At 50.6% G+C, this 12,240-nt stretch overlaps 1 protein-coding gene across 1 annotated transcript in view; it reads right to left on the reverse strand.

Moving 5' to 3' along the window:
• GALNT14 (polypeptide N-acetylgalactosaminyltransferase 14) overlaps positions 1-11,764 on the reverse strand; it is a 66,959-nt gene extending 55,195 nt beyond the window's left edge. The window contains exon 1 of the mRNA XM_082757180.1: positions 11,541-11,764. Coding sequence (XP_082613306.1) covers positions 11,541-11,672 — 132 coding nt within the window. The 5' untranslated portion in view covers positions 11,673-11,764. The remainder of the gene's footprint in view (positions 1-11,540) is intronic.
• Between the last annotated feature and the right edge of the window lie 476 nt (positions 11,765-12,240).

Here is a 12,240-nt window from a genome sequence, read left to right on the forward strand (position 1 = left end):
GGTGGAGACACGTTCATGAGCCAAGCAACAGCCTTACAGCTTTCCCAGTACTGCAAACTCTTTGCTTTCTCCTCTGACTCCTGCTTTCTTTTTCCTGTCAAGAATGACAGTTCTGCAATGATTTTAGCTCAGTTTATATGATTTGGCTAAGATTTCTCAAAAATTTAGCCAAGCAGCTGATTTTACAAAGCATCCCCTACTAATTCTTCCCGGGCCTCCAAGTCTCTCTCTATAAAAAGAGCAACACCGCTGCCACTTCATCTCCAGACGACAGAGGCTTAAAGTACTGCCACCCAACATCTACACGGCAGCCCGGGGGAGCTGCCAGGCTCTGCTTGGCTCCAGACAGACAACTGTCCACCAGCAAAGATGCCACCAGCTCAGCTCCGGTAGATGCAATCCAGGCTTGACCCCAAGCACCAAAAGAGTCATATACAGCTCCCTTTTTTCACCTTTGCTCTCTCTGACACATCCTCAGAGCCCCTCCAAGCCTCCCTGCCACCTGTAGAGATCAGGAGCTGCTGCACAGAAGCGGCACACTTGAAAGTTGGTTACTCTGACCCCTGCTTTCCTTTGCAGCAAACATGCTTTTAAGTGGTTCACAAGGAGCTCATTTCCCATCTCGTTTCATGCTCTGAACCCTTCCTCTGCATATTTTGTTTGCTAAAAGATATCCAGAAAAGAAAAAAAAAAAAAAAAAAAAAAAAAAAAAAAAAAAGGAGATGGGCAAACGGGAGAGATTTAATGCTGCCTTTGAACCTCCTGGCTGGAGGGACTTTGGCAATTTGGCCGTCGGTGTAACGCTACTGCCAACAGCAGCAGGCAACAGAGCCTGCAGGAGCAAAGGGTCTCTATATAAATATTAAGGGCACTCAACAGCCCCTGTAGCTGTGGTTCTGATGCAAGAGCACAGTCAGGTAGCACGACTAAGGCCACCAGGTGATAAAGCCTCATATGGCTCCTTACAGCAGCATTCAAATGGACTTGGGGTCCTGTAACACCAAGAAAACATTAAGGCCTTCAACAAATTCATTTCTGCACCACTGTACCTATGTGTAACACACAGAAAATGAACCTGGGGTGGATTTCTGAGCAACATATGAACCCAATTGCTCCTCAGAAATACATAGCATGTTCTTCAGGTCAAGTGTTAGCCTGTTCTCACAGGAACAAGACCCCTAACTAACTTCTTTCAAGCTCTTATTTTCTCGGTAGATGAATATCATTCTAAAAAGCTTCCCACAGTTGGAAAGTACAGCCTACAGCCCTGAAACAGTTTCTGGAAATTGGGGGGAAAAAAAAAAAGTGGGAGTTACTCTGCTTTACATTTCTGATACAGCAAAGGCTGCCAGTTCCTCCAAGACAGGAAAAAGATCCTGAGACCTAATCCTGCATTCAGGAAGACAGATGCTGGCTTGCCCAAGGCACTAAACTGCTGCTAGTACCAGGAGATCTGGGTGCTTGCTTATACCAAAAGTCACGGTTCCCAGTTCACGTTTACATAGTGCTTCGGTCAGGTTTCTCTGCTCCAGGTAACCAACCACACTGCATGCACACCGAGCTGGTCAGCAGGTGTACAAAGCCACGGAAGGAGTAAGTTGTTTTGCTCCTGTTAGGAAATCCTGGTCACCTCCTCATCAAAATATCCTTCCTTCTCCTAGGCCTGGGGCAGGGACCACACACCAGACAGGTGGGCTTGGATGTTTTACTTTTGCTCCAGGAACATCACCAAGCTTGGTAACTCAAGGAGCCTTTGGTAAAGCTGATTCACACAAAATCACAACACTTCCTACAAACAAAACAGTGAGGTCTCAGCAGATTTCAGGCTGGCTGTAGGCTTGATCTTCCCAAAGTTTTTAGAGTTGACCAAACCCCACACACAGCACCTCTGCAAAGGAGATGCATGCCCTTGAAGCTCACAAAGCTCTCAGCTGCCAGAGCACTGAGCACGACAAGAAGTCTGCATGGAAGTGAGTATGTTGTGCCCCAGTAATGGGACCTAGGGTCAGCAGGGTGAGGTAAGGAATAACATAAAAATAGTTGCTTCAAAACCGAGGAGGGGTCACCCAGCGTGCTGCAGGGATGTTCAGGGACATGATGGAGGATTCACGTGGTGATAGAGCAGTGTCACGCAGTCAGTGTCCTGCACGATAGGTCGGTGCTCCACAAAGAACCTCGAGCTGCTGGGAGGAACGTGCTGCGTGGAGCCTACACGCCGGGCGTGCTTTGGACCTGAATGCTACCCAGATAGTCATCTGTTCCAACTGGCAGCGCAGGACCAGATGGCTGGTTAATGCATTCAAGTCTCTCTCCATCCAAATGACACTGTATTATTGCTCCAGAAAAACGTGGCGGGCATTGCAAACGCAATGGCTCCTCCCCAATCCTTTCTCATCCAGCTCTGCTCCCACCACCATGCAGGAGAGTACAAAAGCAAAACCCATCTTCATTTTATCCATAGGAGAAACCGAGCCATGTTGTCTCATATTTCATAGACTCCAAAAGCATGCAGCAGCTTTCATCCCAAAGCACCCCAAATCAACCCACTGGATAGGGCTGATTGTCCTAAAATGCTTAAAAAAAAAAAAAAAAAAAACAATCAAAAGAACCCACCAGCCACAAAAACCCAATGCTTTAATAAAAAGAAGAACTGGCATGAGCCACGAGCCTGCTTCCACCTGTAACTCCAGTATTTTGTCCCTCCAACATACCCACAATTAACTAAAAGTAAAATGCAAAGAAAAGATCCATACAATCTGAGGATCCATACATCCTCAGCACAAGGGGGCTGCGGTCAGTGCCTGCACTGCTGAGTGTTTCTACTTGCCTCGTATTTGCAAGCCATGCACTGATGTGTTATGAGGTGTGTTTGTAATTGTCTGACGATGGCAGCGGTCCTTGAGGAGGAAATGGCGTGTGTCTAAATGCAGACAAAGCTATTCAGACAGCCAGGACAAAGCAGCCTTATTTTCCTTGATTGGGTCAAATTACATCCTTTGGACGTATTCCTTCAGTGGCTTCAAAAAAAAAAAATAATCTGCCTCTATTTCCTTGGCTTTGCGAACAATATTTAGAGAATAAAAGGTGGTTTATTTCAGAGCCCGTTTGTTTGGCAGTGCCTGAGCCCCCTCTCTCCTCCTATCCCTTTCAGATCAGGTTTATTGTTGGCATGGAGAAGAGAGAAAAACTAAACCCTCCGTCGCACTTGATATTGGGGGAGGAGGAGGAATACAAGTCAATCTTTCCCTTGTCTGTTAGCCTGATCAGAAAATGAACCTGCGTTTCTTCTGAATCGTCTCCTGGCACTACATTTCCTGCTCTTGCTGCTGTACTTCCCGAGATGAGATGCAATCATTAGCTCATTTGCTGCCCCAAATAATATCATACAGCTGGAGCCTGAGCCGCTTTGCAGGAAGTCCTGGAGTGCCTCAGGCACAGCACTGCCAGCTGGTTGAGGGGCAGGGACTGTCCCGCTGTGCTGCTGTGGCCTCACCTCAGGCACTGGGTGCAGGTTGGGGCACCACAATATAAGGATATGAACTACTAGAGAGTGTCCAGAGGTGGGCTACAAAAATGGTGACAGGTCTAGAGGGGAAGACACTAGAGGAGCAGCTGAATCACTTGGTTTGTTCAACTTAGAGGAGACTGAGGGGAGACCTCATCACGATCTAAAGCTTTCGCACAAAGGGGAGCAGAGGGGGACGTGCTGATGTCTTCTCTCTGGTGACCAGGCCTGAAGCAATGGCATGAAGCCGGGCCAGAGGAGATTCAATATCAGGACATCAGGAAGAGGTTCTTCACAAGAGTGTGGTCGGCCACTTGGAACAGGCTCCCCAGGGAAGTGAGAGACCCAGGGGTTGGATTCAATGACCCTCGTGGTTGCCTCCAACTGAGGATATTCTGTGATTAGGAATATGACTTATTCTTTGACTCTATGACTAAGTTCTGTCTGCGCCCCACAGGGCATCAGCCCTCTGCCCTAGCACCAAGCCCACTCTCTCCATAAGAAGTAAGGTTTAATTAAGGCTTATAAGGAGCTTTGCAATAGCAGGATGAAAGACAAACTGTTAATACTACTCTCCCAGCGGAGCAGCAAGTAGGGGGATAAACCTACCTCTCCAGCTATCCCCAGCTGTGGAAGAGGTTTTCCAAGCATCACCTGGGAAAGACCTGATGCATCTTAACTGCATGGCTCGTACGGGAACGCGTAGTGGGAGGGAAGCAGTGATGATTAAGAGCAGTGGAGGATGGGGCCTCAGGTTTCTTCCTTGGCTCGCTTTTCCTACAAAACCAACTCCTGCTGAGAGACTGGAAACAAGGAGGGGAAGGAGGGTGAGAAATCAATGTAATTGCAACTGTGCTGTGTTGCTGGCAAAAGCTGAGCACTTCACTGTGAGAGAAATAGGAGAAAATGGCTTTTTCATTGCACAAGAAAGGGGACTGGGAGCAAAGCCCCCTGATTCATTAGGTCCTCACCCCTTTCCTTCTATAAACAGGAGGAAGCCAGCAAGAAACCAACAGCCATTACCAGAGCTGCTGCAATTAACCGTCAGTCCAATGCACCCTTTGTTGTTAGGCTACACACGATTACCACTTCACACCAATGTCTTTCTTAAAGAGCTCTGACTTTTGCTTTCTCCACAGACACATCTCTGTAACTGGTTTTACTGCACCAAATGCTGCGCCGCCCTCGTGGAAGGGAATTGGTTATAATGGTGTTTCGCACAGATGCAGTAGGTTGCTTTTGCATTTCTATGGTTTCTCTGGAACTTCTTTTCCACTGGTGAATATGAGCTCATACATCAAAGATGGGAGCTCGTACACAGACATGTGGAAGCACCACTCTGGTCCCATGGGTTGTGTTTGCTGCCAGCTCCCAGATCATCCATGGAGCTCATCTGCGTAGTTAGACATATGCCTACAGGGAAGGCTGGGGTGTTTTAAAAAAGGAACTAAAATGGCAAAAAAAAAAAAAAAAAAAGAGAGGAGCCCAGTCCCTCCTGAGCTGACCACTCCAACATTACAGGCACACCAAGCCAAGTGCCAGCTTCCCTTGACAAGTGGTCCCATGAATTTTGCCATGTGAGGGGTGACTCCAGGCTGTGGGCTGGCTGTATATTTCAGAGGTTGTCCTCCAAGAGGACAAGCACGGGGATCGAAAGAACACTCAACACTATCAGCACCTTCTACAAGTCATTGCAATTCCCACTGCCTGCCCTCTCTCTGAGCAGGCATTGTCCCTTTGCTTACACACTGCACAACAGTGTGCACATCTCCAAATCCCAGAAAAAACACTCAGCTCAAAAGCCATACTCATGGATCTGAGGATTTGTCAGGACAGTAATGCTACTCTCATGTGGGCTTGTAAGACTGTGCTGTTTGTAACTCGGGTTCTCCCAGTGCTGTCCTTGCTCACGCTCCTCCTGTTGTAGGCCTACAAAAGTAGCTGAACAGACCATCCCTGATGCAGTCTGCCCTGGACTTTACGCCTAACTACTGAGATTCAGGAGGAAAAGCAAACCTCTAGAACCATGATATTCCCCCCAGACTCAGTATTGCTATCTGTAACCCTGGCACCTGGCATGCCCAGCTCCCCTCACCTGCGGGAAGGCACAGATCACACCACAGACCTGGCACCAAGAGACAGCTGGGAAGAGCAGGATAAGGAAACCCTGCCAAAACAGTCCCTGGGCCCTGACTACATTCAAGTAAGTCAGGAGAATGCTGTCTTATAATGGAAAGGAGTGAGCTGGAGAGAACTGTTGGGTTCAAAGACTGGTATGTAAAAGACCTGGTTAGAAGGCTCGTATGGACCTTTTATTCTGTTAAGCCCATCCCTAAGTGTCCCCAAGGACTTGGTGACCTCTGCTCAGGGCCTTCAGAGAGCACCAGAAGCATTTTTCACACTAACTGTCTTTCCAGAGCGGGATAAAAAGTATTTCTCGTCTTTTGATTCTCAACAGCTTTTACCAACATGACTCATGTTTGTTGACATTTAGCTACCATCATCCTTGCACGCTTCTCCGTGCTTCCCTCTGATTTTTATTTTTTTTTTTTGAAGCACAAAGCCAGGACAGGTGCATGGATGGATATCCCACCGATCACCACCTCACACAGCCAACAGGTCTTGTTCAAGCATCACCCATCCATGACTATACCTGCTTTGCTATCCATCCCCTAGGGAGGCAAGGGAGGCCCTCAGGGCCGCATCCCACACCTGCTGTAGGGCCGAGCATGCTGCCTTTCCACACAGACTGACCGCCCTGCCCCGTCCCTGTCCCTGTCCCTGCTTCCAGCGCTCCTGGTCAGTGGTTATGGGGGGCTGTAGGTGGCTCCCTGCCATTTTGAATTGGCCACGCAGTCAGACAGCTCCACCCAGCTCCCTCGGCGAATTGAAAAATTAACAGGGTTTTCATCACCAGTGAAAAAATTCAAAAGGCTTTTCATTTACTGCCCATTGTTTCACAGATCTCTTGGAGCGTGCTGATGCCCAGGCAGTAAATGAATTAATTGAACGAGCTGTACAGCCCCATCTGCTCGCCATTTGTTCGTGGCTGGTTTATTCACCAAGGTGGCCAGGCTGTGCCAGGCCAGCTTTGACAGGACTTCTCACCTCACGTGGGCTCTACAAGGACACGCTCATTTGCGGAAAGAGAAGGATGAGGAAACCCATTTCCCAAGCCCAGTAGAAGAAAAGCAATCATCTGTCTGTGCCACAGTCCTGCCTCACACCTCCAGCCCGACCCACAGAGAGGGGATGGACGTGTTTTGTGTTTTAATGTTTTATATTTCCACATCTATTGCTAAAAATAGAGACAGGACACTGAAAATAGATTCTGCCCTGTGCATCTCTTGCACTGTTTGTACATCAACACCTCAGGCATTCTGGAAAGTCTGTGTTTGCTCCTAGGGATTTCAAGGCAGGCTTTCACCTGCAGAGTACAGCACAAGTTTCCTCTTCTCCCCCATCCAGGACCTACCCAAGCCCTGAGCACAGAGCCTCTCTGTTCTATCTTCTTGTTCATGACAGACTTTGCACTTCAATCCTTTAATTGTTAAGATCTGAATTTTTGCTAGAAACAGTTATTTTAATCTGTTAAGTGGCTCTGCTGTTATAAAACTTACAGAGATTTAAGATCTGGAGGCTGCCAGCTGAGCTCCAGGTGCTGATTGTTTCCTCAATGATGATAATGCAGAAGGAAATGCAGGCTGCTACGAGGCATGCAAGTGCAAAGCTGGCAAGCGTCCCTTTGCACTGAGGCCCAATCCCACAAGGTGCTGAGCTTCCCTGAGCATTTAGGGCAAGCAGTGAGGATGCAGCACCCCCACCCCACTGGTCTGTGTGAGCAAATGGCTGTGTAGTGCTTAGGTTAAACCACAACAGTCTTTTTGGCACCCAACCTGGAGTTTCTTCAGCACGTGTCACCTCCTCCTCTGGTGATATTCCAAGATCTTCCTTGAAGGGATACCTTTGCTTCATGCCTGCCAGGAGTCACCTCTGGAGGACAAAGACCTGTGCCCCTTTTCCAACTGCTTTGTCAATGCATCCTTCCCTAGCGGGGGATCCCGGCTGCTTGGCTTCCCTGGCCTCTAATTCCATGCCCTCTAATTCCAAGCCACCGATGCCATTGTTCCAGCATCAGAGCAGCCAGGTGACAATGTGCTCATCTGGGAGATGGCCAAAATCTTTCTGCATATCTTGTAGCTCACCCTGGGATAGGGATCAGTTGGTTATTGATGCTTTTATGGTATCTTCTTCATCCTCCTGTGCAGGCCTTTGAATTATTTTTGTTTTATGGCAAAACCAACTTTCAGAAGTACTTGGACTATTTTCTCCCCTTTCTCAAAAACTACTTCTGCGGCGTTACCCCACATGAAGACATCACCAAATGCCCAGTACTAGTCATATCCTGGGAGCCATCCCACCGCTGCATTTGAACACCATCAGGAAGGAGTTATTGCACTGCAAACACTGGTGCAAGTCAAGTGCATCTTGTTTTAGGTCATTTGTTTAATGAAAGAAACTTCTCCATAGCCTTTCTCCAACAATCCAGCCCAAAAAGGACCCACTTCAGCTGTCAGCTGTGCTTCAGCTGTCAGACGGAGCAAGCAAGCCAGCACTCTCAGGAGAATGGAAAAGGGAAAAAAAAATCCCAAATCCAACCATAAATGCATCTTTCAACCCCTTCTGCACTCAATGCTGGCCCAAAGCCCTGGAGCTGAGATCCTTTGGAGCCCCTCACTGTGGCAGGGCTCTGCTAATGTAGCCAGCTCTCTCCTCATGTCAGCTGGGCACAGATTCAGCACAAAGAGGTGATGAGGTGACCAAGGCATTGTCACCTGCACTTTCCAGCTCTCCATCAGCATCACACAAGGCTGTGCAGCTCCAACCTTACAAAGGCACCGGCAGTAGGTGAAATACCACCTCTCCACGAAAATCACTCCTCACGTATCAGTTTGGGAAATTTCTTACAATTAATCCCATGTGTCAATTCCTCTCATTATTTCTCAAAGCAATTAAGTTATTAATTTCTATGTGTACCCCCACCCCCGTCCAAATCAAAGCAGAGCAAAAGGCCAGGGAGCAAAGGCTCCCTGAGCAGGAGGCAGGGGAGGGGGCTGGCAGTACTTCGGGCCAGGCATTTCTGCAAGTTGTACATTCCCACAGCACTCTGCCTGCCTGTAGGGTACTCTCAGGCAGCCTGATTTTGCAAGTGGGCTGAGCCACTCCAATCCCCTGGAGTCAATGAGAGCCATGAGGACACAAAAGACCAATTAACTTCTCCAAGTCCCATGTATCCAGCCAGAAAACCACCGGGGCAGGGAGACATGCTGGAACTAATGCCTGCAAAGGATTTGGAAACCCTACACTGAAAGTGACTGCGCAGGAATTACCGCTGAGTCTCAGCTAATCAGCAAAGCTGAGTGCTCTGCATTGATCACCCAGCGGATGCATGCCGTGTCCTGCTGGCTGCCCCAGCCAGTAACCAAGTACTCCACCACCATTCCTCACCCCACTGAATTTATTTGGCTTCAGAAAAGGCAAGAGGAGACTTTGCTTATTGCACAAATAGAGTTTGACCTGCCCTTCGGGGAAGAAAATGAAAGAAAAAAAGACGGCAACAATACCCACACAAATAGCAGTACAAAACGACAAATTTGTCCTGTGTACAGCTTCTCTTCAACAAGTTTCGTGGTCCTAAATGGAGTGCATTATTTTCTTCCACACCGTCTGCCCCGCATGGGGTTGCTGCACCCCACAGGTTGCAAAGCCAGCCCCAGCACATCACACTGCTGGGCAGGACTCAGAAATCGTGGTAAAAGGCTGCACGGTGAGCGGCAGACTGGAAACACAGGGAGGAAAGGATGAGCAGTGAAGGCGCTGATGGAGCTTGTGGCAGCCACGAGCAGAGCAGGCACCTCGAGGCACTACCAGCTGGAGCCTAACTACGAGGGAACCAAAGGTTAATCCATGCAAGGCATGATACACGGCGTGCAAATGAGCACAGAAATAGAGCTGTACTGAGAGAGGAGAATGCTGCCAGGAAAGTTGATGTGGATTTGCTCCGTTTCTCAGCTGTAACCACGTCACAAAGTTTGCAGTGTTGTAGCAACCTACCACCTCCACTGCTGGCTCTAGGAAGCTGGGAGGACCTCTGTAATTGCTCGTGCCTTCGTTAGTGGCAGCCAGTCCCATCAAACAGGGAGCGGGATGCACACTGCCAGGCCCATCTCTGGCTACAGCATCCCTGGCTTTAGCGCTAGCATCAGCTCAGAGGGGTTAACTGAAGCAGCATGACAACCAGCACATAATTCACACTACTCAAAAACGGTTCCCAAAGCCAAAAATGTAATGCGTTAAAAAAAATGAATCTGTACTCTGTGAATCTCAAGGGGATGCCACTGTTTTGATGGAAAATTCAAAGGAAGTGAAGGAAAGGCAATTTTAGCAGTCAGATTGCTGGAGTTATGGCAACTTGGCAGCTGCAGCTTCAAAACTTGGGGCCTGATCCTGTGAGATGGGAGGAGTTTGCTTTGCCTGCTGTGGGAGCCCAGGCAGGCCCCGAACAGTGTCAGGGAGCTGGAGGTCGGGTGTGGGGGGCAGGAAATGGGACCAGGGCCTGCTACAAGGAGCAGGTCCCAAGAAGCTGCAAAATGAAGCAGCTGGTGCTGAGCAAGAAGTAAGCTTCATGCAAAGAACACAGCAGCTGCCTGCAAGCATGGGAGGTTTTATTTTTCAAAACCTTAAGAGCACAGTTCTGACAGAAGGCCATTTACACAAAAGCATAGTTACCGTTACAAGAGCACTCTCTAGTTTTTTGTTTGTTTGTTTGTTTTTTGTTTGTGTTTTTTTTTTTTTTTTACAGTGACCTCCGCTAGGACAGAAGTTTCCAAAAGCCTGAAGAACCCATTCAATCATTTTCATTTAATAAATAAATAAAAGAAAAAACAACTGCTCCACATGAAGAAAAAAAAAAAAAGTAAGCTTTAAGAGTTCAGATTTTTTCTTTTTTCCCCCAATAAGGTTGTTAATTTAGTTTCAGAGGTGACATACATGTGAGAATCTGTGAAGACCTGGCCAGCATGCATGGCTGCTGCAAGCCATAGGACAGTACTGAGGTTGATGCTACTGGTGCAAAGCTAAGCTGAGGGGCTCTGCTACGATAACTATTAATTTCAGCAGGCCTCGGATTAGGTAACCAGACGTAACCCGATTTGTTTGTTCACTATTTACAGCAGTAACACTAAAACCAGGATCGTACTCTGTACACTCTCAGAAGTTGACCCTCTGCCTAGCTCAGGCCACTTGCACCACTACCGAAGAAACACCCTGCGACCTTGTACGAGCACAAGCTGCGTGCAACTCTCCTGCTTTGCACATCGTTCAGGCAGGGAATCTCCTGCTTTTTCCTCCTCGTGTCAGCTCAGATGCTTTCTGCCTTTCTCCCGTGCTGTCACCCCGCTGCACTCCGAGCTCACAACACACCACGGAGCCGTGCAACTGCACACACAACCTCCTGCCACCCAGATGGAGCTGGAGAGGCTCCTACCTGCACCCTGCCTCCCAGCGGGGCACAAAACCCAGGCCGAGAGCCCGGGGACACGGCGGAGATGCCGGCCGAGGCTCAGCCCAGGCACCCCCCGAAGGCTCCCGGACGGCTTCCCTGGGGCTCGCCCCAGAGCTCAGCGCAGGGGCTCTCTTCTCACCTTGGAGGGGCTGGGAAATGCCCAAATCGCGACAAGTCGTCGTGCCCTGTCCCAGCAGCAAAGCTGGGCTGGGGGCTGAGCCCTGGGCACCGGGGGGGGGGGGGCACGAACTGCTCCGCGGGGAGAAAAACCCCACACGCACCTCGCCATCGCCACCTGCCAGCACGGAGCCGGTGCCAAACTTTCGGGGGAGCCTGGCAGCGGGGGTGTCCCGCAAATGTCCGGCAACTTCTTCCCCGGGCAGCGGGGATGCCTCCGACCCCCAGCGGCAGCCCCAGCACCATGGGGGCTGCCTGCCCCGTCCCCTAACCCCGTCCCACTCCCCCCCTTACCTCCGCCGTGCGCCCCTCGGGTCCCGCCGCCGCCGCCGGCTTCCTCCTGGCCCCGAAGAAGAGGAGGAGGAGGGCGGCGATCCACAGCACCCCCAGCACGGCCAGCGTCAGCCGGCGGGGCGGCCGCCTCATAGCGGGGAGAGGGGGAGGCTGAAAAAGTCCAGAAGGGGGAGAAAAAGGCGAGGGAGGTGAGGGACGAGGGGAGGCGGGGTGCCGCCGCCTGCCTCCGAGCCAGCGGAGCGAGCCCCGCTCCCTGCACGCACTGCAGGGGAGGGACCGGCAGGGGAGGGGCGGCAGCGCCGTGGGGAGGGAGGCAGGAGCCCGGGGAAGGGGCTCCCCTCCCACAGCCCGGCCCCCTCCAGGCACCCCGAGCCGTGCCAGCCCGGCCATCGCCCCCTCCAAGCGCCGGGGAGCAGCCGGAGCCACCTGCCGGGCCCGGCCAGAGGGGAGGTGAAATGGGATCGGTGCGTTTGGAAGGGAAGATGAGAGGCTGGGGAGCTGGCCAGAGCACTTCGAAAATAAAATCCTAACCAGGGATGCGCAGCGGAGCGGCTCTTGGCGTGCCAGCCGCAGCTCGGTGCCCTGAGCCCCTCCGGCCACGGTGCTGAGTGCTCACCCCTGTCCCAGGGGATGCTCCTCGCTGGCTCTGCACGCAGCCTGGTACAGCTCCTTGCTGCTCTACACCCTGCCTGTCCGTGCG

The sequence above is a fragment of the Aythya marila genome (assembly GCF_965140915.1).
Source record: "Aythya marila genome assembly, chromosome: 3".
In the NCBI taxonomy this organism is placed as follows: domain Eukaryota; kingdom Metazoa; phylum Chordata; class Aves; order Anseriformes; family Anatidae; genus Aythya; species Aythya marila.